The sequence below is a fragment of the Penicillium macrosclerotiorum genome, assembly GCF_028827735.1.
Source record: "Penicillium macrosclerotiorum strain IBT 26536 chromosome Unknown utg000007l_segment0_segment0, whole genome shotgun sequence".
NCBI classification, from domain to species: domain Eukaryota; kingdom Fungi; phylum Ascomycota; class Eurotiomycetes; order Eurotiales; family Aspergillaceae; genus Penicillium; species Penicillium macrosclerotiorum.
Window position 1 is genome coordinate 3,432,493 of NW_026643086.1, and position 25,110 is coordinate 3,457,602.

Genomic DNA, 25,110 nt, shown 5'->3' on the forward strand with positions numbered 1-25,110 from the left:
CACTTCGGACGAAATTGCGGAATTCTGCGAGAAGTCATGATAAATCATTTGTTCCGTTGTTTGAATATGGTCAGGCCAGGCCCACTGAGCATGATCATGGCCTGATTTGTCCAAGGCTCAGTAATTCGGTCTCTATTACTGTGGCCGTGTGAAGGTCTACACGATAGGTGGAGCCTAATTATCAAAAGAAATCCAGTAAGTAGATTGTCTGGAATACTAAAATATGTCATTAAGGTTATGAAATCGAGGCTGAACCTTTAAAAGGAGGATTGAAACAAGATTCTTTCTGCCAGACCCCCCAAAAGCAAATTCCAATTAGTTTGAATTACCCAAATTCCTCTTGATCGCAGCCGCACAGTCCCCGATGGCTTTTCCCTCTTGCACAATGTACGACTTCGTCCAGTCTGTCAACTTTCCTAGAGCAGCTTTCACATCATCCAGCGACCCAGGGTCTTCATAATCATTTGTTCCGTTCGCGATTTCATTTTTCCAGTTTGACCACCCGTTCCCCACAACCTTCTTCTCAGAAAGAACATCTTTGTGGACATTCAAACGCCAGTACTTACGTTCCTGGGCTTGAGGAGCGAACGCGTCGATCAGCGTTCGGAACATAATGTTAATCAATTCACTGTTTGTAGCAACTGATATATAGCTCTCTTCAACTTCGTGGCTTGGAAGTATTCCTGGCTGAATAACAGGCGCGTTTTTGGCCATGCCAGTACCAATGCTGAGGAAGCAATCTGTGGCTCGGGCAGGACCGTAAACCCCAAGGACTTCAGTCCAAAGCCTGTAAAAAATATATATTTGTCAGTGTATTGCTGTTTACTTCCCCCTCCTTTTTCATTCAATGGCAACAAAAGTATCCTTGTCACCGAAAAGATGGGTGCATTGAAGATATCACGGGAACATACCACCCCAAGGGATTATTTGCACCAAGACCACCGTCAACTAAGGTAAACCCATCTACCTGCAGAGGTTTGAAGTATGCTGGTGCAGCTGAGGTAGCACGAGCAGCTTGCCAAAGTTTAATATTTACCAGTGCGCTGTTCTCCATGTTATTGGGGTTTTTGTAAGAACGCAGAAAGACGGGGGCCCGGTTATTTCCAGCCCGAGCATTAGTTGCCATGAGGAAGCTTTATATGAACACAAAGGATCAGCCACAAGGTAATCAGCATGGGACGAGCTCTCTTGACTCACATTTTGCATGGGCTCTTTTCATCGAGCAAGCTAATCTCGGGATCTCCAAGCTTTTCTTTAATAAGCCTTTTGATGATCCCCTCCAACTTGGAGGAATCATAGAATTCTTTTTCGGTGGCTAGTTTGAATGCCTTCTCGATATCTCCAGTCTCAGGAAATACTTCCTTCATGACATTGTCATACTGGGTAATGCACTCGGCAACAGTCATTTGCAAGCGGCCTAGCATTACCGCGATCAAACTAGATATTATTATTAGAATTGCTCAATTCCATGGGAAAATGACGGCGCATGAAGGTGACAACTAACCCGCCAGTACTAGTGCCTCCGATCATGTCAAAGATCTCACATGGTTTCTTCCCAGGTGCTGCCTTATCTAAAATTGCCTGCAAAAGTAGAAGGCTGGAAATTCCTCGAACGCCCCCACCATCTAGTCGGGGTCAACATAAAATTCAGAAATAGACGACAAAAGCTCAGCGCAAAAGCGAAAGTCTACTCACCCAGAGAAAGCACACGAAGTGGTCGAGCATCTCTACCGAAGTACGCATCGGCGCGTGTCAGATCAATTGGTATTTGAGGTTTGAAAGCATCGCTCTCTCTATCAATATCCTTGTCATTGATCTTGAGTTTCAGATTATTGACTTCGTTGAGAGTTTTTTGAACGCTCATCATTTGTTGCATAACTTTGGAGTATGGAGGCGGAGGTTCGATCGTTTCTGTTGCGGTACGGGTGGTGAGCTTAACATGTCCTTGCATCTCTAAGATACTTTTCAAGCAATAAACCTACCTCTCTGGGACCCTATTTCAAAGATCAGGTATGCATCTCGTCCATAGAGCTCCCAGCCGGGGAATCTGGCGCAGACACAAACGGCAAGAACGTTGTTTGGCTATGCGCGTGGATGAAATATTCAGTAAGCTCAAGCGACAGACGAGGCTTAGAATATCTTACTTCTAGAAGGCTTAGCAGATCGTGCTTGCGATTAAAAACTTGGCCGCCGAGCTTCATTACAAGCTTGTCAAAACAATTTCGGTCATTGGGTGGTTCCTTTCGATTTAGCTTACCCAGCCATAATCGTCGTCAAGAAATCTGTTCTTGTGGCTCAGCCAGACCAGATCAATTCCATTCCTCACTCGAGGTTTCTCTGAAGACTCGTCTTCAAAAATTGCTAGTTCTAGCCACGTCCAATTACCCAGAGAGGTATCATCTGCATGCCCTTGATCATGGGTTTCTGCAAAAAGCTGGATACTTTGCAAGCTACGGATCAAGGCGTCATTAAGTGCCTATACCTCACTTAGAACATGAATCACTGGGCCTCCATAAAATCTTGACGTACATTGGTTTTGAACCAAATACGGCTCTCAATAGCATCAGAATGCCCTACAACAAGGGCTTTGCCATCATTCTCACACGGCTCGGATTGGACAATGTACTCTCCGTTTCTGGGAGAAGAAGAATCATCCAAGTTTCCGTAGGGCAAGACAGGAAGGCCTTTGACAATTTTAAGAGACGGCTGCGGACTCATGTTGACCAAGGACGTGATGTTGATTTAAGATCAGGTCTGTAAAAGGAGAAAGTTATGGGTCCCGATGGTGGATTGGTCTGTTTGTATATATACATGTCTTTCGGCATTTCAACTTGCTTGGGGGCAGTGGCACTGCAGCCTCACGAAGCGGGTAAGCAGCCCTTGGCCTCTGACACGAGCATGTGCTACAGCGGGCTGAAAGTCCATGCTTCTGATGGCGCCCCTCCTTTTTGGTGTCGCAAACTTCAACTGGCTAATATGGCCTCTGTTTTGGATGGCAGTGGCACTCGGCCAAGTTCTCGCAACGGATCTTTTTTGGCTCGATAAGAAACGACAATCGCATCATTTAATGTAATACTACCACCTATATTGCGCACAGCAGGACGATACAATATTCCTTGTATCCTTCAGCATGTAAAGTTAAGCTCGTATAGCTCCAGTCTAGCCCCGCCGGGGTAGTCCAAGCTGAGAATTGTGGCTTGGACCCTTTCGGCAGGAGATGAGATCAGCAGGAACTGATGGTGATAATTACCGATGCGAACCGGCAGATATCTGGTTCATTCCTAGCCCGACCGGATTGGCCATGGTGTATTCAGCAACTGCTTTGCATTGAATTCTTTGATTCGGCTCAGCCGCCCAACTTAAGTGCAATATAAGGCTAGGGAAGTTTAGCCGAACGCGAAAATAAAGTGGCTGGTGACAATTGAGCCATAATTAGCGAAAGCTAAGAGAGAGGTGAAAGGTAGTATAAATTGGTCTACCGGCTTTCAATTCAATTATTCTCGAGCCGTGAAGCATTGTGTACAAAAGTTTCATGATCCTAATTTCAAGGCGAGCAACAATGCGAAACATGTGGAGCGGCCTCTTCTTCAGACAATTCAGGGTTGCACAAGAAACATATAGAGCCATATTATCTCGACTTTGAAAGGGAAGAGAGAGAACTCTGATGAGTTTGATGTCTCGACCGTGATCCAGTTCAATTGCTTGGTTAGTAGGGGGTTGTCCATATCGAACCATGGAAGTTATCACGGTTGACAGCAACAATAACACAACTGTGCTATCTATTAGGGATTCGGAAAGAACCTGAAGAGTCAGAATCAAATAAACTGGCTCAACTGATTCACACAAGTATGAATTCGATGCCCCTCCTCAAGTTGATTTCTCGTATTTCAAGTTCAATGTGAGCGTGTTGATTACATAATCCTGAGGGAGTCGAAGTCGAGACGATCAAGTTCGGCGCACTGGGAACCTGCTTTGTTCACTCCGAGTCTTGTCTTCTCTTTGTTGTTTCGCACGTGTATTTTGCCTTTCGAGATTATCTCGTCTCATTCTTTTCGTCGCTCATTCAACACCCGCTATGCTACGCGCCAAACGCCAGAATACACAGCCCCTCGAGGACGCCTCGGTAGCCCCCGCAACCTTCACCGATGGGCTGCCACTCCCCAAACTGATCGCGTTCGACCTGGACTATACGCTGTGGCCCTTTTGGGTGGACACACACGTCAGTGCGCCCGTCAAGGCCCGCGATCACAACTCGCGTGTGGTCGACCGGTACGTGTGTTCCCTTGCCCGATTTCCCTAAACCCATACGATCTTGGATGGCCTTAAAACCCTCTGGTCCGGGCTAACTGCAACTGGTCTCAGATGGGGCGAGTCGTTTGCCTTCTACCCCGATGTCTCTTCGATTATCTACGCCTGTAACAGTTGCTCCATCCCCATAGCCTTGGCCTCGCGCACACATACCCCTGATCTGGCCCGCGACTTGCTCAAGTCCCTACATATCATCCCGACGTTCTCAGATAACCCCGCCGCCAACAACGCTAAATCGATCCGTGCCCTGGACTATTTCGATTTCGTTCAGATATTCCCGGCCAACAAGACCCAGCATTTCTCCCGCATCAATCAGGCAAGCGGTATTGCGTATGAGGACATGCTGTTCTTTGACGACGAGGCGCGGAACCGCAATGTCGAGACGGAGCTGGGCGTCACCTTCTGCCTGGTGCGGGATGGCATGACCCGGGCCGAGGTGGATCGGGGCGTGTGGGCCTGGAGAAAGCGGAATGGAATCAAGCAGAGAATGGTTGACGAGGAGTCCTCCGATGCCTGAGATATCCCGACAAGTGGGATTCGTTTGTCTCTTTGTCAATGTTCCAGATGTCTTTTTCTGCGGGCTGGAATCTCGGCGTTTTCTGTTTATAGATTTCTGATTTGATACCCGGCGAACTGCGTCAATTCTTGGTTCGCACTATTGCATTCTTGCCTTTGTTATTATATCCCGCTGACCGGGCTTTATACCATGTATATGAAGTATTTTCCAAGTGTCTCAAGTCCCCCAGTGCCGGTGGGGCGGTGCTGCCGTAGATTTATACTCCTCAACTTGGATCCATTGGAAAGCTGGCCCGGCCCGAAGCCCGCGCCTTTCACGCCGGCAACCACGTCTCAAAAAACAACTAATCACACCACAACACCACAACCACACAACCACCAGAATGGCAACACTCAAGCCTCCTTCAGCACAGTATCGCTCCTCATCCTCACATACGCCGACCGGCCCCCCGAAGGCTCCTCTCAAGGCTGATCCCTCGGCCACAATCGCCGACACCGTCGTTTTCCAGGGAACATACCCCGTCACCATCGGTGCCGGCACGATCATCCACCCGCGTGCGCGCTTCTACGCCTATGAGGGGCCCATAAGTATCGGCGATGGATGCGTCATCAGTGAAAAGGCCGTGATTGGAGCCTCCCCAAGCTCATCCGTCTCATCAAGGGCGTCACCGTCCTCCTCAACCGGCCCGTCGCCTTCATCCTCTTCCACTGACCTCACCCGACCAACCGGCCAAGAAATAGCCACGCGCATATCCTACTTCGTCATCATCGGGCCGCAGTCCACCGTTCTCCCCGGCGCGCACATCCATTCATCCGCAGAGATCGAAGCCCTGACCACCATACACCGCAACGCGGAGATCGGCTCCCATTCCAAGATCTGCTCCGGCTGTGAGGTTCCTGCGGGCGGCGCTGTGGCCGACTGGACGGTTGTCTGGGGCAATGGGGTCGGACAGCGGCGCAAGAGAGCACGCGATGCGAGAATACCTGGGCCCGCGGTGCTGGTCGCGGCGCAAGTTGCGCAGACCCCGATGCCGTCGCCTGCGCCAGCAGGCAAGGTGATTGAAGACGCGAGGTTGATGGCTTTGCAGAAGGAGAGAGAAGTGCTGGCACGCATGCTTGTGCCCTCTGGGCCCGCGCGGAAGAAATAGAGGATCTATGGAAAAAAAAAAAAAAAAAGGGACCCAGGTGTGTTTTCTATTGGTTTTTATTAGAGCGTTGTTTTCATTTACATGGCTGGACCAGTTGTAGAGGTGTCTAGCTACAGGCGTGCGTGGAAAGATACCGATTGATGAAATTTGCATTTTGAGCGGTTTATACCCAAATTTGTTTGAATTCGGTAATAATGAGGCTTGTCTTTTGGGGGAATTTTGGGGGGGGGGGGGGTAGCAATCAGACATGCCTAGGAAGAATCTCAGGTGATAAATGCTCGGAAATCAATCCATAAAACGAGTGTAGCAAACCCAAAAAGCTCCATCGTACATTCAGTAGGTACAAACAAAAGGAATAAAATATAGCTTCGCAATGCCCATGGCGAAATGCCTTCATGGGGAAGAATCAAAAATATTCAAGGTCCTCCTTTTTCCGCATACATGACTTGGGCAAGAAATAATACATCATCAGAAAAATTCAGTAAATAGAAAAAGGTAATCCTTCTAGGCCGATGCACCACCGCGCGCTTGTCCTCCGCCACCACCTTTAACGCGCTTACCACCACTTCCACCCTCGTTGTTCGCGTCAGATCCATCCTCGCGAGAACGCTTGTTGCCCTGGGGAATGAATTGGCGCGCTTGAACATTCAACCCGCCGCGGTTGGCGGTCGGGCTGCCAGTTTGGCCTTGATTTTGATTGGCAGCGGCCTGGTTCTGATTTCCACCGCGACCTTGTCCCCCCCGGCCACCACGACCTCGAGCGATACCAGAGCCACGCTGAGCTTGCGGTTGAGCCTGGGCCTGTTGCGGTTGCTGGGCTTGCTGTTGCTGTCGGCCAAATGAGTTTTGGGCCCCACCACGGCCACCCCGTGCAACAGGAAGGTTGGATTGAATAGTTTTCAAGATGCCAGGATGATTACCCGCAGGAGGTTTAGTTGGCAACGACGGAGGTTGTTGTTTATTTTGCGCATTGATCTGTTGGATTTGTCCGAAAGGATTCGGCGGCGCTACGGTCTCAACCTCGCCCTCTTCAGCCTGCTCCTCAGTCTTCTCTGAAGTTGGAGCATTAGTTGTGGCATTCTCAGTCGGGACAGCCGGGGTAGGAGCCTGTTGCACAGGGGCAGCAGCAGGGAGGTTCGTCAGAGCTGGACTAGGTGTTGCAGCTGGCGCTGGAGAAGGTGTCGCGGGTGCAGGCGAAGCTACGGGTGCCGGCGATGCAGCGGCCGGCAGCTTGGCAGCTTGAGCGGCAGGTGCAGGCCGTGCTGCCTTGGCTAACTCCCACACTTCAACAACAGGCTTCTGCGGGGTCTCGCCAGCAGCCTTTTGCACAACGTCAATCTTGGCCAATGCAGTCTTGACGCGAGTATCGAGCATACTGATGCGAGCAGCTGACTTCTTTTCAGAAAGCTCCACGGCCGACTTGATCTTTCCAGCAACCTCATCCTCGTGGGTCTTCTTCAGTCCGTTCAGAGTCTCTTCATGGGTAGCGGCAGTAGCCTCGGCCTCTTGTTTCGCCTTCTCTCGCTCCTTGTTCACCCAGTTGCGAATATTGTTTTTGACAATGGTGCTGATCGTTTCATTCTTTGCGACCAGTTCACGAGCTTGAGCATCAGTCAAGTCCGGAATCTCAAACCCAGCCTTCGATGGGGTAGCAGGTGGTTGATCAATAGTGGCACCGGGGGTGGCAGGGGCTGACACTTCTCCGCCAGAGAGCTTCTCAATTTCTTGACGGTGAGTAGCTCTGATTTCAGCTAGTTTGCTGTTAAAGGATTCCTTGAGCTTATCGGCACGCTCCTTGACCTTTGCCTCCAATTCTGCCTCTTTAGCAGTCAAAATTCCATCCTTTTCGGCAAGTGCAGCCTCCAAGCGCTCCACCTTAGCTTCAAGTTCCTGGACCTTTTGGTCGTTGCCAGCTGTGGTAATGGTAGTAGTGGCTGTCGGGAACTGGGACGCTGGTGTGGGGTTGATCGGAGTGGCTTCCATAGCAGCTGGCGCCGGTGTTGCTAATGTGGCTGGTGAAATTGGAACCTCTGCCGTCTTGGTCTTCAAGACTTCCAGCTCGGCCTTGGCATTGTTGAGCTCCTCTTGTAGTACTTCCTTCTCCTGCAAAGCCGTGTTCAACTCAATTTGCTTGTTGTTGATGCGAGAAGATAGCTCCTTCGAACGAGCCTTGAACTGCTCGGTAAGTCTGTTCCGCAAGTCGTTGATCCGAGTCTCCGCAGCCTGCTCCGCAGCCTGCACTTGTTCGGTAGAAGAGGTAGCTTCATTTTGAATGGCATCACGTGTAGCAACAGCCTCATCTCGCGCAGCAATGGCCTCGTCACGCTCTTTTTCGAGGGTGGCAAGTTTCTCCTTCAAAGCCTCCATCTCCTGCGGATCAACTCGGTCGTATTTTTGAAGAATGTTCTGGATACGCTTCTGATAGTGGTCTCTGTCGGCCTGTAGTAGCTGCATCTCACCATCCTTTGCCTCCATAATACCTTCCAATTCGCGAATTTTGGTCTCCAGAGGCTCAATTTGTAGAACAAGCTCGTCGACCCGTGCTGACTTCTCAGCAAGAGCGGACTCGGTCTGCTTGACTTGGTTGCGAAGAGTGACACTACTCTCACGGAAGAGATTCAGCTCATTGAGGGTCTCCATTAGCTTGTTGTGGTTGAGAGCATTGTGTTCACTATCAGCCGCAGAACGACGTTGTTCTTCGAGTTTGAGGCGTGTCTCGTCAAGCTGGGATTGCGTATACTCGAGTTGCTGGCGGAGTCGCTTGCCCTCCTGCGTCGAGAGGTGGTATTGCACTTCAACTATCTCCTTCTCGCGGCGCAGGAACTTGATGACTTCCTGCAAGCCCTCCAAGTTGGGAGCGGATTGTTCACCTTCCTGATCATCGTTCTCGGGAATATTGACACGATCACGCTGAAGAGCAGAGATCTGATTACTGATGTTTTCAAGCTGGTTGTGCAGCACGGAGTTCTGATGAAGAACTTCCTCGCGGCGCTTGTGCAGTTCGGTGAGTTCTCCTTCGTACCTAGCCCGCTGTTCGGCCCAGCTCTCTTCCTTCTGGGTCAAATCCTTTTTGTAGGTCTCGGCTTGCGTACGCAACTCAGTTAGGTCGAGCCTGAGCTGATTGGCCTCCGCGCGGACTGCCTGAACATTCTTTGCGGCTTCGGCATGTTTGACCAATTCAGCCTCATAATTTTGCTGAGCGTTTTGCGCAATCTCAGCCTGGGCTTTGAGATCCTCCTGGTGGAACTGGGCGGCGGCAATATGTCTTTCATTGTCATCCTTCAGGCGAGTAATTTCCGACTCGAAATTAGCCTTCTGTTCTTCCAAGTGACGCGTAGCTTCGCCTTGCACGTCGCGAAGCTTAGAGATCTCAGTGTTGGTTGTCGAAAGCTCAGAAGAAATTTCTTCGAGGCGAGTTTCCAGATCTTGGATCTTTTTGTCCTTCTCTTCGATCAAACGGTCGGTCTCCTCGCGGTACAAGGCGTGAGTTTCAGACTCGGACTCCATACGCTCCTCGGTCGACTGGCTTATAGCTTGGTATTCTTCAACGCGCTCCTTAGCATGGGTGAGTTCGCCCTTCGCCAGGTCTAGGTCGCGCTTAAGTTCGGACACCTCGATTGCGAGTTCCTGTTCGCGAGTCAGGCCACTACCGTCACCCACCTCTTGTGTGGTGGCGGGGGTTGCGGAGGGAGCCGCAGAGACGCTTGGTCGAGACTGGATCACTTGGAGTCTTTCCTCTGCGCTCTTGAGCTCGACAGTAAGCTCATCTACACGAGATTGCAGATGGTCTCTTGTCGTCTTTGTAGCAACAAGTTCCTCGCGGACAGCACCGAGGCTGGTGACTAGGTCGTCAATCCGTTTCTGGCTTTGCTCCTGCTCATAATCACGACGCAGCACAGCCTGTTTGGAACTCTCCATTTCATCGTTGAGTTTGCGCTTTGTCGACTGTAGCTCAGAGTCGAGCGACTCGACACTTGACTGGAGTCGACGTCGGGTCTCAGAGTCAGCATGCTCGCGCTCATTAAGGATTGTTTGCAGATTGGCATTTAACGAATCAAGTCGACTGCGTTCGTTCCGCAGATTTTCCGCATCGTCAATCAAACGCTTTTCAATATTTTTCCACAGATCCTTCTCTGCCTTGAGATTCGCGTTTTCTCGGGTGAGGCTATCCAGGAGACCCTTGGCCTCGACAAGATCCTCGGCAGCCTGTTGTGTTCGAAGGTCTTGTCGATTGGCATTTTCGAACAGCGTAGAATAACGTTTTTGTAGCTCGCTATTCTCGCTCTTGAGCATGTTAAAGTTGGATTGCAAAAGCTCAGCACGTTGAGAGGAAGCAGCAAGTTGACTGCTAGATCTACTGATTTCGCTGAGCAGCTCGCTGTTCTTCCGTGAAAGTTCATTGACTTGCTGGCGTAGAGCCGAGTGATCGGTGGCAGTCTCTTCGCGGAATGTGTCGAAATGAGCCTGAACCTTACGCAAAAGTTCGGCGTAATCGGTCGTGTCCTTAATCTGGCTATCAAAAACAGTTGGTGGAGCAGCGCCCGGGGGGACAGACTGGGAGAATAGAGAGGGATCTCCAATAGTCTGACGACGATGAGTGAGCATGCTACGGAACGTATCACGCTCCTTCACGTAGCTCTTGGATTGCGCAACCAAGTTGGCAATCTCATCACGATAGGTCTGTACCCGGATTCTCAGTTCTTTTAGCTCTTCCGCTTCCTGCTGACGTATGTTGTCCTTTGCACGAGCCTCTTCGCCTTCCATTTTGTCTCCAAGCTCGCGAAGCATACGCCGAAGCGTGAGGTTTTGTTCTTGCAGGTCGTGGAGATCCTTGAATGTTGTCAGGTTCCGACTGATGAAACGACCAGTCGGGCTCAATTCAGCCGAAGATTCCTCGATTTCATTCCGAGAAATTTTCTCGAGTTCTTCGCGATCATAGTCTTCTCCTTGCTTGGCGAGAGCAACTTCCATGACCAGAACCTTCACTTCAGCACTCAGATCGCGAAGTTGTTGACGCAGAATGTCTCCTTCGCGAGCAAGACCTTCGACTTGGCCTTGCCATCTCCTTGACTCCTTGGTAGCATCGTCACGTTCCTTGCCGGCCGTCTCGAGTAGCTTAGACATATCAATCATCGCATCTTCGAGGCGCTTATGATCAGCACGAATATAGTCGATCTCCGGCTTGCTAGACTCGATCTCCTGGACCATCTCATCCAGAGTAGTTCGGAGTTCCTGGTTTATTCTTTGCTCAGCAGCGAGCTGGGTCCTCGTCTTATCGTATTCAGTATACATCTGGGTAAGAGTAAGACCGCTCTTAGTGCGAGAGGTTCGAGGAGAGAACGTGCCACCAGGTGTGCCTGGTCGCAAAGGTGTACTTGGGCCCACGCCATTAAGGGAACGAGCCGGGCTCATGGAACGGTTGCGGCTACCCTGAGCCTGGAGTTGAGTGATGGTTTCTTCAAGTTCGCTCACATGACGCTCGGCCGCCTGTTTGTCAGAGTGCTCGGTTTCAACTTCAACACGCAGGCGAGAGATTTCTTCGGCCGCGTCATCCTTGGCCTTCTCCAATGCGAGCTGAAACTCTTGCACACGTTGCTTGGCGGTAGTCGCGGCGGACTCTTGAAGGTTGGCAAGTCTGTTGGCACTGTCAAGTTCAATACGGAAGGACTCGGCAGACTGGATAGCATCTTCCTTCAGTTGATTGATGCTGACCAATGATTCTTCGTAACGATGTTCGGTATCATCCAGGCGGGTCTTCAAAGAGTTCTCGCTACGTCTTAGCGAATCAATTATAGCAGCAGACTCTTCGTTTTCGCGTTGGAGTTCTGAGATCCGAGCAGTCTTTTCCTTGCGGTATTTGATATATTCTTCGCCCTTCCTCTTCAACTCCGTCTCAAACCATTCGTTGTTCTTCTTTGTGAGGTCTAGTTCTTGCTGCAGACTTTGTTCACGGAATCGCGAGCTTGCAGAAGCCGAGTTTGCGGATTGGAGATTCTGTTCTGCGGTGGAAAGCTCGCGCCGCAATTCAATCGTTTTCTTGTGTTGTGTGGACAGCTCTTCCGCAAGCTTGTCATGGGCTGCAGATTTCGATTCAAGCAAGGCAAGGCTTTCTCTTTTCTCGGCTTCGAGGGTTGAGATACGAGATTTGAGCGAGTTGACTTCAGTCTCGTTGGTGGTAGAGGTTGATTTGAGTGTAGAGATCTCCGATTCAAGAGAGGAACGTGTGTTTTCTGAGCACTGTAAGTAAGAGATAACTATAATTGACCACAGAACATGAAATTACCAGATTCGTGTAACTTCTTTCGAAGATCTTCGACTTCAGCATGGCCCTTTTCCACTGTTGTCTTCAACACCTTCACCTTGGACTCATTGCTGCGCACAGCGTTCTCGAGCTCAACATCCAAGCGAAGCTTGTCAGATTTGAGCTCATCAAACTCATGTGCCTTCTTTGTGATTGACTGCAGAAGTTGATTGACCAGGTCGGTTGTTGGAGCCTGACTCAGGGTCGAAAGGGTAACTTCTGGAATCGCATAATGTGAGGCCAGATATGGCAGCTCAACAGCCGCATCTGCCATGTTGATGAGAAGCTCACCAGTGGTAAGATTTGATTGCACCTAGGGGAAAGAAAAAGATATGGCGCAAAGCTGGAGCTGATTGAATGCTCTCAGTGAAACGCGCGGTGTGCACTGCTTGGGAACAAGTACACACAGCGCTTTGGGGGAGCCCTAGGACATGGCGATACAGAAAAATGAATTTAGAGTCACGGCCGTTGGAAAGCGACAGTGAATAGTAGATGGGGGAAAGCAATCGGTCGATGGGAAGAGTCCAATGTCCGGAGGGCGTAAGGTCCTTTGCTGCGCGCTTTGGGGTTGCTTTCGTCAAAGACGGCTAGCGCCGCGATTGTCACGTGATTCGATTCTTTGATCATCAACTACAGCGGCAAGTTACACTTAGATCTCGGTTTCTTTGACTCGGTCAGGGCGGCCCTCTTTGCCTTTTGACCCTCCTCACCTGGTTTCAGCACTATCTGACGCTCTGTTTATCAGTCTTCTTTCATCCTATGATTATCTTTATCGGAACCTTTTGAGCTTGTCCCAGCTCGACGGCACGACAGCGCTCGGCCTTTCCAGCTCCATATCCTTTCATTTCTCGTCTTCGAAGTCTGGAATACCCCCGGCACCTCATCGCAACCATGTCATACCTACAGCAGCAACTCAAGAGCTTTAATGCCAGCGTCATGGAGTCGGCTAACCGCTTGCCTCAACAGAGACGAGTAGCAGCTAACAACCCTCCCGCGTCCGGCAGCAGCTCGCAGGTTCCATCATCCGCGCCCACTCCATCATCATCTGGTGATGTGAAGAAGAAGCGCCATGAAGCGGACATCGTCTATTCTCAGCCGGCTAATACCGGTACGGGCAAAGATATCATGACGCAGGTGCTTTTCGCAATCGAGCACATGAAGACCAAGGGCGTACCTCTCAAGTTTGCGGATATCATCTCCTACTTGTCACTTCAACACCGTGCCAACGATGCTGGCTACGTTCAAGCGCTTCGGAGTATCTTGCAGATGCACGAGAAAGTCGACTATGATCCGAGTGGCGCCAACGGCGAAGGCACGTTCAGCTTCCGGCCACCTCATAACGTCCGCAACCCGGAGCAGCTCCTGCAAAAGCTGCAGTCACAGAATACTGCGGCAGGCATGAGTGTACGTGAGCTTCGCGAAGGATGGCCGAACGTTGAGGATGCCATCAATCAGATGGAGAGGGAAGGAAAGCTTCTTGTGACTCGTAACAAGAAAGATGACCATGCGAAGATGGTTTGGGCCAACGACCCATCGCTGATTGAGCGCTTTGATGATGAGTTCAAACAAATATGGGATAAAATCAAGATCCCGGACCCTAACGCTGTGAAGGAAGCGTTGGAGAAAGCAGGCATTGTCCCAACGAACAAGAACAAGGTCATTAAGCCTCGAGTCAAGGTGGAGGCAAAGAAGACGAAGAAACCGCGCCGCAGCGGCAAGACCACCAATACTCACATGATGGGTATTCTAAGAGATTACTCCCACCTCAAGCGGTGATGCGCCATCCCCCAGTGGCAAAAGACTGGCATTTGGGGGCCGAGAGTGCCTTTCGTTTGTTTCCCTGCATTGCATCGGCGTTGTGATGGTGATTGCAGGCTGCCTATGTTTACACGGCCCCCTTTCTTAAGTCTTTCGCGCGTTCGCCTGGCCAACCAGTTTTTCAGAATTGTAAATTATGACACCAAAATGATAGATACCCAGATAAACCAAAGCAACACAATGCACTTATTCGACTTATCGAATTACCATGGCGTTTTGTCCATTCATCTAAGATACCCACTCCAAATTTTCGTGATGTACAATGGCACTAAAAGAACCGAAGTATATACACCCAACCCAATAGGAAAAACAGATGCAAAGAAAGAAGAAAAAAAGAGTTAAAGCAAAAACAGACAATGTCTTAATGCCGCCCATTCGTAACACCCTCCGTCTTCTCTAGATAAGCGACCAAATCCTCGATGGTACAGACCTTAATTCCCCATTTCTTTCCAAACCGCAAGCATGCATCCCGTCGCATCATACCGTTATTCCCACGGATCTCCGCGACGCCCTCAACAATCTCGCCGCCTTCAACGAGTTCCGCAATGACACCGGCTGGTGCTTTGCCCGTCAGGCGACAGAACTCGACCGCAGCCTCGGTGTGACCTTTGCGCTCGCGCACACCACCCGGCCGCGCCTGGAGCGGGATGATATGGCCGGGCCGGCGGAAAGAGTCGATCTGAGCACCTGGGGAGGCAAGTGTACGGCAAGTGAGCGCGCGGTCTTCTGCAGAAATTCCGGTGGTCACGGAGTCGTCACTCGAGTCGATTGTGATCGTGTAGGCGGTGCCCTTGGGGTCGGCGTTTTCGACGACCATTTGGGGGAGGCCGAGGCGGGTGGCTAGGTCCGGAGTAATGGGAGCGCATATCAATCCACTGATGTAGAAAAGCGTGGTGAGCATGCAGATTGGGGTAAGGTATGGGCCCAGGCCAAAGCTTCCGCATCTGGGGAGAGAGCCGGTGTCTCCTCGGATCAGATCAGGGTGGGGGTGGTATGCTCACCTCGTATAGCGCACCAAGAATGCCATCTGGGCAGCTGTAATAGACTCGGCTGCAATTATGAGATCGCCTTCATTCTCGCGGTCCTGCGAGTCGAGCACGATAATGAATTCGCCATTGCCTGGGGGTGAGTCACCGTTAATGATGGATTCAAACGACGGAGGCCCTGAAAGTCGCGAGACAAAAACATATAGCGGAATGGAAGGCCTCGTGGAAGCATCCACTTACTAAAGGCCTTAATTGTGTCCTCAATCGTGTCAAATTGCTGTGCTGGATCCGTGATGGCAGGCATTGTGAGCAGTGGGTATGAGAAAGCCGTTAATTTGCCCCTCACTGCGCAATGCCGAGGATGAGAGGAAGATCAAAGGCCTAGGAGGCGAATTGGTAGTGGGTAAATGTGGATGAGGAATTTGAAGTCCTCTCGCAAAATCACACGATCAGGGTCGATTATTTGGATTGTTCCAGAATTTGAAGAGGTTTACCATAATCGCTGACAATGCATTAGAAATGCTCGTGATGCTGCGATCGGCGGGGAGCCGGGCGGTGAAGCGGACTTCTCGGTGCCTCGGAAGTGGCATGGCCTCCTCGGGGTTACCGGGTTTGGACAGTGGGACAAACGATAGTTTTCGACCGAGTATTTACGGAGTCATTCTCGGAATATAGAAGGGGGCGAATCAGATGTGATAGTTTTCATGATAGTACAGGAGCGAACCAAAAACATCGTTTAGTCGAGATGCCTCTAAAATGACTGGGAAATGAATTATATATTCCGCTTGGATTTCGACACAATAATCACCCAAAGCAGCACCGTCTCTATCGGCCGAGCATATAGGAGGCTCCATGCAATACAAAATACCAATCGATGTCAATATAAACGAGAGGAAACGCATCCGCGTTATTCCTGCGGAGACACAGGATAAAGCATCAAATATGCCTACAGTTATGGGGTCAGAGACAGACTAGCTCATCCCATCGGTCCCCATCCATCGGACTTCGTCGGCCTGTCGCTCAAGGGCCCGCCGCATCATATTTTCATATCTCTGCTCCATATCCCACTCATCGCGATGCTTTTGTCGCATTACGTTGCGGGTTTCTTCGTCGACCTCTGCATGCATAAACAAGTCATCCTCCACTAGTCCTTCTCCATCAAGGTCTCCGGGTATGGAGAACTTGAGGCGGCCAATCCGTTCACCGGTCCAAACGAGCAGCTCATCGCCTGTTAGATTACCTCCAGTTGGAAGAATCTTGCGAGCCACCTCGCTACTGTTGTTTTGGGGGTTGGAACTCGGCCAAAGGCCGCGAGGTTTGAAATCGTTGGCCAATTGTGTTGTGGCTGATGGTTGTTCATGCCGTGAGAATGAAATTTGTGGTTGCGAGGTGTTGATATTCCATCGACGAACTTCCGACCGACCATTTCGCTCAACCCATTTGATATTTCCCTCGGAATCGGAATAGACAAGACGGTTTCCGTGAGAGGCCACTGAGAGTAGCTTGGAGCTGGCCGCGCTTTGCCGGTTCTTATATTCTGGTCTCAACTCTGAATGCACATTGGATACATTGCCATTGGAGTTTTGGGACGAGGAGTTTAAGCTGTACAGTTCGAGTGAGCCGCGTCCATTGTACTCGCCACAGGCGAGAACCGCATGAGACTCTGGATAGGTCGAGTCCGAGAACACGGGGAATCGAGGCTCGGGGGCGGAAGCCAGGCTACATAATCGGCCACCAGAATGGACTGTGCTTTGAAGGCGGGGAAAGAAGCGGCGGTCATAGCAGAGAATGCTGGGAAAGCGACCCGCAAGAAGGATAGTGTTCACATGAGGGGCCGGAGGATGTAGGATAGATAGAGGCCCGGGCTGGAAGAGAGGGGCATAATTCTCATTCGCCGTCGGCTGTGGGCTCCGAATGCGGGTAGGTGGTTGTCCGTTTGGTTGAAGTTGTAATAACGGTGAGTCTGGATAAGCAAATATATTCAATTCCGGAATTAACGGTGTGGAGTTCTTCTCACACCGTATGCTGATCGCTTCTTCTTCTTCTATTGCAGATAAACGTGCGTCGTGGATCTGTAGACTGAGCGTGGTTGCTAGCGTTAGTGGAACCGAATAATCGGTCTCCTGGGAGAGTGCGAATATCGACCAGGGATAGCGCTGCTGCGAGACCACCTTTAATGTCTCTAGGTCGACTTCATTGAGAACATTGCCGATGGCAAGGTATGCGCGTCGTCGGAACGAATCTATACTGACGCCCTCCCCGAGATTGATAAATTCCAAGGAAGCTTTGGACGGCGAGGGATCTCTGCGGCCGGAAAGATTGGTCATGAGAACACCAGGCTCACTCATACCGAGAACTCGGCCTTTTGTTGAAGGAGATGCAGCATGATGGGAGTGATTCAAGTCCCAGATACAAACACTGCCATCGTCGAGAGGTGCAACGATCTTATTTTGCCTCGCCGAGCTCCAGTCCTTGAGTAGTCCCATGCCTTTGACTTCATATGGCTGCCGCCGTCGACTTTCGCCATTAGGACATAAAGGTTGCTGCACCCATGATAGCGACATGGGGCCATGACGGGCGATATATTCCGAATACCAATCCACATGTTCTCCCTCTGTCGAAGAATCCCATTCGGCGGCCGCCCTTGCCCTCTCGCTCCACGATAGCCCTCGTTCCTCATCACGAACACCATCCGTGGGCGGTAGAGCTGGCGGCTGAATGAGGTCACGCAGCGAACTCTGTCCCAATGTACTCAATGATGCGGTTGGGTTCGTGAGAAGGCTCTCCGACCTCCGGCCAGCCGGACGGGCGGGTTGCCGCGCAGCCCATGACTGCTCATAGCAGTGCAGCTTCCAGAGGTTATTGTCACGAGCGAGGTCGAAGAACTTCTTGGAGACCGATTGTAGCTGCACCTTCTCACGGGGCGTGAGAACTGGGTTATCGGAGATCTATCAGCGACGATTTTGTAAATTGGAAATTGGTGCGGGGACCATTTGCGGGAGAGAGGGAGGGGGTTTCCATGGCGCTTACGGTCGATGATTTTGGTCAGGATCTCTACCGGCAGCCTGTCCATGAGGGAGATCTGGGAAGCTGCAGCATCAGGGGCAAGTCGGAGGAAGAGAAGTATGGGGATAAAGGGGGAAGGAGCCTGTAATGTCGCGACTTGAAAAAAGTTCCAGGCGTCTCTTTCCCCGCGATCTGCGCCAACGCCGTCACGTGGTCCAGAAATTCGAAGTATAGAGGGGTGGCCTTGGAATTCAAGACCTTGAACCGGTCATCCAAGACAGAGGAGAAGTCGCAATGCGAGGAATATCAAACGGAGTGACGGATACGTGACGTGGGTACAAGGGTCCAAAATGCCCCGCGGATCGTAATTTGAATGCTGCGAATCCGATCGGATTTCCATCCCGCAGTTATTTGGGAAGGTCGAGTCCATGCAAATATCATGGCATTGGTATATACATTATGCAATAGAGAAGTAAATAAATAAATAAATGAATAAATAAACAAGAGGAGCCGAGCGAGCGCGAAGCAACATTTGGATTCTCCACAACCAAACGCCGGTTCGACCCAAAATGTCCCGTCTTCCCATCGTAAGTCATAGATCAAGAGTAAACATGAGGTGAATCGTAGCAAAAAAGAGATGACCGTAGTTGATCTAAAACCCCCACATGTCAAAATCATTCATCAGGCTTGAATACTGCATCCTTGCACAGGATAGCCACTTTTTTGAAGAATCGGCGCCATTCTAAGGGATCACCCTTGATCTTGACGAATTCCACTTCGAATACTCCCTCTGAGACACACTCAATGAGTACTTTGCCCTGTAGTGGACACATGCGGCCATCCTTCGCAATCACGCGGATCATAGCTGAAGTGTCACCGGCAGTCACAGCCGGGACCGAAGGAACAGGAACCCCCAGACGATGAAGGCCTTCGCAGATCAAGGGGACTAGAAGCTTCAATTCCCATGCTGAATAGAAGCGTGTCATTGATCGTGAAGGAATGATATCCTGGAATTTTTGGGCATTCTGGGTCCGGCTCAGGGGAACGGATGGCTGTTGGGAGAATTGTGACATGGAGGGCTCGTCTTCAAGATGGGTTGCCATTGCAATATCTTGAGAAGCAAATGGTTTGTGGGCGGGCTGCGTTGAAGAGAACTCTGAGGCTAGATGGGGGGTGTCCCAGTCCATCATGAGCCCACCACCCAGCATCTCGGGCTGGGTGGAAGACAGACCACCACCACCATTGCCATCCATATCCGTATCCATAGGATCGAAACTTCGGCTGGCCCCTCTCCGTTTCTGGGATAGAGGATCCTGGCTGAAATCGATATGCAGTGATTCAAACATGGAGGTGGCTAGGTTGATGGGGTCTCGCAATTTACCATCAGATGATAGGTACTTGTTTGATCGCGTGTACCATGGATGTCTTCGTACATCTTCTAGGGAGAAGCGACTCTTAGGATCCACTGTCAGCATGCCGCGCAATAGGGACAATGTAGCCGGAGGGAGCTTTTGCCACAATTCATCTGTAGTTCTCGCATTTGTTGTCAGGTATTCATGAAACTCATAACTCTCGTCCGTTGGGCTGTCCCACGGTGTGTTCCCCGCCAGAAGAACGAACAGAACGATGCCACAGGACCAGATGTCAACCAAGTCGGGATGGTAGCCCGATCCTTTAGTGGTACCCCGAGTGCTGCAGGTAATCACCTCCGGTGCAATGTAGGGCGGGCTTCCGCAAAAGGTGGCCGAGAGTTTCCGGGCTCCCTTGTATTCGAACAGTGCCGCCAACCCAAAATCCGCAATCTTCAGGTTCCCATCGGCCGTGAGCAGCATGTTCTCGGGCTTGATGTCGCGATGACCCACTCCCTTGGAATGCATGAAACTGACGGCGCTGATGAGTTGCGAGAAGTAGACGTGGGCCACATCCTCGCCGACTCCCTCGTCTGCCTCGATCTTATCGAAGAGGTCGCCCCCTTCTGCCAATTCCATCGCAATCCATCGCCACACATCATCCTCGCCGGTTTGATAAAAGCTGATGATGTTGTTATGGCCTGTCACATGCCTGTGTACCGTGACTTCCAGTTGAAGCTGCCTGGCACTGATCTTGCCATGGCGCGCGGCGTAGTCCTTGTGGATGTACTTGACGGCGAAGACAGGGTTGTCGGCATCTAGCGGGCAGGCCTTTTTGATGCTACAGGCATGTAAATCACATGAGTGAGAGGTTCAAAAATCATTGTCACGGCCAATACTCACCATGCGTACGCGCCTTGACCAATTGTTTTGGAGATGATGCGGAAAGGGACATCGCTTGGCAGCGGGGCAAGTTGCGAATGCTGCATCGTTGCCTTCGTCGGGAAGAAGGAGGCAATGCGGCAAAATCAGATGAAATGGGAGATAAAAAGATGGACAATCGGCTTTCGACTCCCATACATTGGGACGAGACGAGGGAGAGGGATCGCGAAGGCAGCAAGGGCCGAATAGCGAGACGCGGGTCGAGACGCGGGCCACTTTATCCTATTTGGGTAGTGTGTTGACGACCCATGGACGAGGGGTGACAACAGGGGGTAAGCGACAGTGGGGTTTGAAGAGTCAAGGAGATGGATGATTGATCGACGGAGAGAGGGAGAGAACGGAGAGGGAGAGTCTATTACCGTACTCTTCCACGATTCTCTGCTTTTCACAATACTTCCCGTACTGCCATCTCCGAGGGCCCTTTGCACTTGTCCAGTGCCCGCTCAGCGTGACCCGCATCCCGTTCGATCGCACTAAATTCTCCGATCGCTCGGTCTGTGCTCGGGGTTTGTTGGCCCTTTACCCTCTCACTCTCATCTTGATGTGCAGTCTGACCAGGATGTATACCTAAATTACCTTACCCTATTTTTTGTCCTTTCTAAATTTCAGGGCCAAGATATCCGGCATTTGCCTCCGACTTCCGAGCGGGCGACGGCCGCGTTCGTCATTGGGAGCGTCAGCGGGCCGTTCGTTGCCAGGGGGCACCGAGTAAACAAAATGGCGCTTAGCGTCTTGACCGTCTAGCGCCGTTCTTTCATCTTCTCTTTGCCTCCAACAATCAAACCACTTGGCTCTGCTGCAGATCTCGCTTTTCTGTCTCTCCTCACCACTACCCTCCGTCACCCTCTCCCACCCCGTCTTCGTCCCTTTTCAACGTTGCTTCGGTCGTAGTGGGTCTACTGTTCGGATCCGTCGTCATTCCAGACAGCAACCCTCGTGCTACTGTTACTCACATTCCAGGGACGGCCCGGGAATCTGCGGACTTCGAGATTACTGCTCTTTTAAGCATCCTCTCTTTGAACTATCCTCTCGCGATGGACTACACGATGGAAGACACCCAGAACTCGGCGCCCGATGCGCTGGAAGCTACCAAGCTGAATTCCTCCACCCAGCGAAATGACACGCAGAGCGTGACCAAGCGGTTCGTTTCTCCCTGCACCCATATATTAGCATTGGTCACAGCCCGGCAGGCATGCAGAACTAGGAACCAATCGTGCTGACCCTGGATGTTGCGGTGTTTTAGTCTGCAGGCGGAGCTGATGCAGCTCATGCTCTCACCCTCGCCGGGCATCTCTGCCTTCCCCGACGCCGATGGGAACCTTCTTTCATGGACGGCAACTATCACTGGCCCGACCGAGACCCCCTATGAGGGTCTAACTCTCAAGCTCTCCTTCGCCTTCCCCAACAACTACCCCTACTCGCCGCCAACAGTCCTCTTCAAGACTCCCATCTATCACCCCAACGTCGACTTTTCCGGCCGGATCTGTTTGGATATCCTCAAGGACAAATGGAGCGCAGTTTATAACGTACAGAGCGTCCTGCTGAGTCTGCAGAGTCTCCTGGGCGAGCCAAATAAGTAAACATGCTGCCCCTCTCTTTTGTTTCCCATCTGCATAGCGACCCCATTCGATGCTTGGTGACTAGCTGCTGACCCTGAAAAAATAGCGCGAGCCCGCTGAATGCGCAAGCTGCGGAGCTCTGGGACTCCGATCAAGAAGAATTCAAGCGCCATGTCCTGGCTCGACACCGTGATCTCGATGACGAATAGATGTTGACTCGTGCTTTGGGATTCTGCATAGGCGCCGGTCGGTCCCACTGCATGTTCCTCGTGCCCTCTGTATTGGGGCCGCGGTGTGCGTGGTACGAATGCATGGTGCCCTGGTTTATCATTGGGCTAGGAGTTATTGGTCTGCTTTCTATGGTTGCTTTTGTGTGTCACATTATCTTTACTACACGCATTCACGTACAGGTGTGTGTTGACCTCGGGGTGCCTTTTGCTCCGAGGAACTCTTGTTCCTATAGCTGTCATCGCGGGCTTGATTTACCCTGCGTAATTCATGGTCCCTGGTCCATGTGCCCTACGTCACATTGGAGAAGAACACGTCTTTTGTAGCACGATGTAGATGATCTAGCGATATGGTAGGTATTGGGAGTGCTGCTGGATGCGTTGCGTATCCGATGACTTCAATAGAGTATGCATTACTTGAGCTACCATAAGTAGTAAACATCTTCAAAATACAACCGAGAAAATGCGAGCATGACATCCACCAGACCATGCAGAGTTGAGAATGCAATGAAAAGCGTCCCTCAACTCAGGTTGAAAAATACTGCTTCTCGTCCGTGATCAGCAAGCCGGCAATCGTCGCGCTGGTAAAGGTACTGATGGCGCCCGTGAGCATGGCGCTGACAGCAACACGCGAGACGTCCGCACTACGGCCGGGCGAGATCTGTGCAAGCACACCAATCTGGTTACCCAGGGATCCGATGTTGGCAAACCCACAGAGGGCATAGGTTGCAATGAGACGCGAGCGATCGGAGAGACTAGCGTAAGCAGCATCGTTTTGGAGAGAGTTGTAGGCGACGAACTCATTCTATCCCGATTGATTTATTAGTTGGATATATAAAGGGAAGGGTGTATTGGCTTGTTGGGCTGACATACCGAGATCAGTTTGAGACCGATGAGTTGCCCGACTTTGAGCAAGTCTCCATCACGAGAGACACCCAGCAAGAATGCGATTGGGTAGCAAATGTATCCCACAATAAGCTGCAGTGTCAACGGTGGGTCGTTGATATTCAAGTAATGGCCCCACCAGGTAAGCAGACCGTTAGCAAGACCGATCAGCGAGATGATGCAGAGCAGAGTGGCGCCGATCATAGCCGCGATTTTAAGACCAAGCCAAGCTCCAGTGGAGAAGGCGTGGAGCGCATTGGCAGACTTGTGTTCCTCATTGTCGGGAATAATGACTCGACCTGCTGTCAGACTTTCTTCTTCTTCAGGCCAGCGCAATTTTGAGCAGGCCAACGAGGCCGGAATACTCATGACACATGAGGAGACTAGAGCTTGCGGGTTAACACCCATACTGATGTAGGCGATCAGCACACTTCCCGCGATTGTCGCGAAGCCAGAGCACATCACTTGATGCAACTCGGCCATTGTAAGATGTGGGACGAAAGGCCGAATCAGCATGGCCGACTCGCCCTGTCCGATAAAGGGAGATGCAGCGGCGACGACTGCCTCGGCACCAGATACCCGCATACTCCAGAAGAAGAACACGGCGAATTTTCCGATGAACCACTGCAGCATGTTGCTGTAGTACAGCAGCTGCACAATTGACACAAAGAAAACAATTGCAGGAATGACACTGACTAGGAACCATGAGCTGGGTGAAAAGGGGGTCGTCATGTCATAGAAATCTTGCGAGGTGAGGAAGATTACACCATCCGATGCAAATCCAAGCAGGTCACGCGCTAATGTGGAAATGAAATTGAAGATATCATATCCAGCACCAGAGCGCAAGACGAACAGAGCAATGATGAATTGCACCAACATGCCGACAATCACGGTGTGCCAAACGATCCTCTTGCGGTCTCGCGAGGTGAGCCATAGCACAAAGAGGAAAACCACCAAACCGAACAGGCTGACGGCACGATTGGCGCGAGTGTTGTCCGCCGACTCAGGCGAGGCAAAGGCACCAATGACGATTACACCGATACACAACAGCGCCGCAGCGGGAGTCCTGAGTTTCTGTGGGATTACCCGAACAATCGGGTGAGCAGTCTTGGTCCAGATAAAGTGCACGGGCTTGGTGATGATCGTGATGGGGACATAGAAGAAGATGATCCGCAGCGTAATGGCCAGATACAGCAGGAAAGGAATCAGCCAGCCTAGGTCATACCGGTGAAGAATGAGACCGGCAATCCACCAGCTAAGAACGGAATCAGTCTCTTTGGGATCCTCGTCTGGCGCCACGGCGTGGAAATGTAAGGGCAGAGATCCAAGAGAGAAGTTACTCACCCGGTAAACAGAAGCCAGATCACCGCATGGGCAATATGTCTCCAATGCTTGCCCACCCGCCGATGCCAGGGCCGCTTGGCAGGCTCGCTGTCACCCGTCTCTTCGTCTTTGTCACCGCTGCTCTCGCGTGGACTGCCGTGATCCAGTGGTGTGGGTTCGGGCACGATGCCCTTTTCAAACGAGGCATCTTTCGAGAAAACCACCTCATCCTCACGGCCTTGCTCGGCAAATGTAGTATGGTGCTTGTGTACATGGTGGTGTTGGTGCTCCGGCTGCAGCGCAGGGTCTATGTGCGGAGAGATTGGGGCGGGGGCTTCAACGCCAGGAGAATCATTCCCCTCAGAGGATTTCTCGGTCATGCTGATGGATGAGAATCGATGTCGTTACGAAGTACAATCCTATGTTCTTCGTCTGGTAAATGAGAGGCCCTTGTTTCAGCCGGATTGCCGATCTTCCACGGGAGGTTGAGCTCCCTTTTGTGAAACGCAATCCCCAGAGACAAGCTTAACAGAGCCACGTGAGAATTTCAAATTGCAATCTCTAATCTCAACACAGCAGAAACCAATATCGGACAGCGTTGTAAGTGGGCCAAGGTGCCCGTTTATAGCTATCGATTTAGTAGCACTCGGTTATCAGAGGATCGGTAAGATATCCCAATGTGGCTGGCTTAGGTTTTGCATTCTGCTGTGCCATTGGACCCCGAGGAGAGGCAACATTTAGT

The 25,110-nt window shown here is 51.2% G+C and overlaps 10 protein-coding genes across 10 annotated transcripts; 4 read left to right on the forward strand and 6 right to left on the reverse strand.

Moving 5' to 3' along the window:
- Positions 1-315: 315 nt before the first annotated feature.
- On the reverse strand, positions 316-2,718 carry N7462_008065 (uncharacterized protein; the record flags this gene model as incomplete). Its single annotated transcript, XM_057079783.1, has 9 exons — positions 316-787; positions 912-1,133; positions 1,198-1,437; positions 1,505-1,625; positions 1,696-1,911; positions 1,983-2,082; positions 2,145-2,195; positions 2,258-2,476; positions 2,530-2,718. 9 exons carry the CDS (start codon positions 2,716-2,718, stop codon positions 316-318), a joined length of 1,830 nt encoding a protein of 609 aa, XP_056932453.1.
- A 1,357-nt stretch (positions 2,719-4,075) lies between these two features.
- On the forward strand, positions 4,076-4,825 carry N7462_008066 (Mg-dependent acid phosphatase; the record flags this gene model as incomplete). The annotated part of the gene is made up of 2 exons (XM_057079784.1): positions 4,076-4,269; positions 4,363-4,825. 2 exons carry the CDS (start codon positions 4,076-4,078, stop codon positions 4,823-4,825), a joined length of 657 nt encoding a protein of 218 aa, XP_056932454.1.
- Positions 4,826-5,207: 382 nt separating this feature from the next.
- On the forward strand, positions 5,208-5,972 carry N7462_008067 (transferase hexapeptide domain protein; the record flags this gene model as incomplete). The annotated part of the gene is made up of 1 exon (XM_057079785.1): positions 5,208-5,972. The coding sequence occupies one exon, from the start codon at positions 5,208-5,210 to the stop codon at positions 5,970-5,972; it is 765 nt and encodes a 254-aa protein (XP_056932455.1).
- Positions 5,973-6,476: 504 nt separating this feature from the next.
- On the reverse strand, positions 6,477-12,547 carry N7462_008068 (putative filament-forming protein (Tpr/p270); the record flags this gene model as incomplete). The annotated part of the gene is made up of 2 exons (XM_057079786.1): positions 6,477-12,202; positions 12,256-12,547. The coding sequence occupies 2 exons, from the start codon at positions 12,545-12,547 to the stop codon at positions 6,477-6,479; spliced, it is 6,018 nt and encodes a 2,005-aa protein (XP_056932456.1).
- Positions 12,548-13,164: 617 nt separating this feature from the next.
- N7462_008069 (transcription factor TFIIE subunit TFA2) lies at positions 13,165-14,049 on the forward strand (the record flags this gene model as incomplete). Its single annotated transcript, XM_057079787.1, has 1 exon — positions 13,165-14,049. The coding sequence occupies one exon, from the start codon at positions 13,165-13,167 to the stop codon at positions 14,047-14,049; it is 885 nt and encodes a 294-aa protein (XP_056932457.1).
- Positions 14,050-14,452: 403 nt separating this feature from the next.
- On the reverse strand, positions 14,453-15,381 carry N7462_008070 (3,4-dihydroxy-2-butanone-4-phosphate synthase RIB3; the record flags this gene model as incomplete). The annotated part of the gene is made up of 3 exons (XM_057079788.1): positions 14,453-15,035; positions 15,093-15,255; positions 15,318-15,381. The coding sequence occupies 3 exons, from the start codon at positions 15,379-15,381 to the stop codon at positions 14,453-14,455; spliced, it is 810 nt and encodes a 269-aa protein (XP_056932458.1).
- A 667-nt stretch (positions 15,382-16,048) lies between these two features.
- N7462_008071 (uncharacterized protein) lies at positions 16,049-18,150 on the reverse strand (the record flags this gene model as incomplete). The annotated part of the gene is made up of 2 exons (XM_057079789.1): positions 16,049-18,009; positions 18,108-18,150. The coding sequence occupies 2 exons, from the start codon at positions 18,148-18,150 to the stop codon at positions 16,049-16,051; spliced, it is 2,004 nt and encodes a 667-aa protein (XP_056932459.1).
- Positions 18,151-18,757: 607 nt separating this feature from the next.
- On the reverse strand, positions 18,758-20,421 carry N7462_008072 (uncharacterized protein; the record flags this gene model as incomplete). The annotated part of the gene is made up of 2 exons (XM_057079790.1): positions 18,758-20,273; positions 20,336-20,421. 2 exons carry the CDS (start codon positions 20,419-20,421, stop codon positions 18,758-18,760), a joined length of 1,602 nt encoding a protein of 533 aa, XP_056932460.1.
- A 987-nt stretch (positions 20,422-21,408) lies between these two features.
- N7462_008073 (putative ubiquitin conjugating enzyme (UbcK)) lies at positions 21,409-22,142 on the forward strand (the record flags this gene model as incomplete). Its single annotated transcript, XM_057079791.1, has 3 exons — positions 21,409-21,515; positions 21,618-21,950; positions 22,040-22,142. The coding sequence occupies 3 exons, from the start codon at positions 21,409-21,411 to the stop codon at positions 22,140-22,142; spliced, it is 543 nt and encodes a 180-aa protein (XP_056932461.1).
- A 544-nt stretch (positions 22,143-22,686) lies between these two features.
- Positions 22,687-24,748, reverse strand: N7462_008074 (NupC/NupG family nucleoside CNT transporter; the record flags this gene model as incomplete). The annotated part of the gene is made up of 3 exons (XM_057079792.1): positions 22,687-22,965; positions 23,034-24,300; positions 24,390-24,748. The coding sequence occupies 3 exons, from the start codon at positions 24,746-24,748 to the stop codon at positions 22,687-22,689; spliced, it is 1,905 nt and encodes a 634-aa protein (XP_056932462.1).
- Between the last annotated feature and the right edge of the window lie 362 nt (positions 24,749-25,110).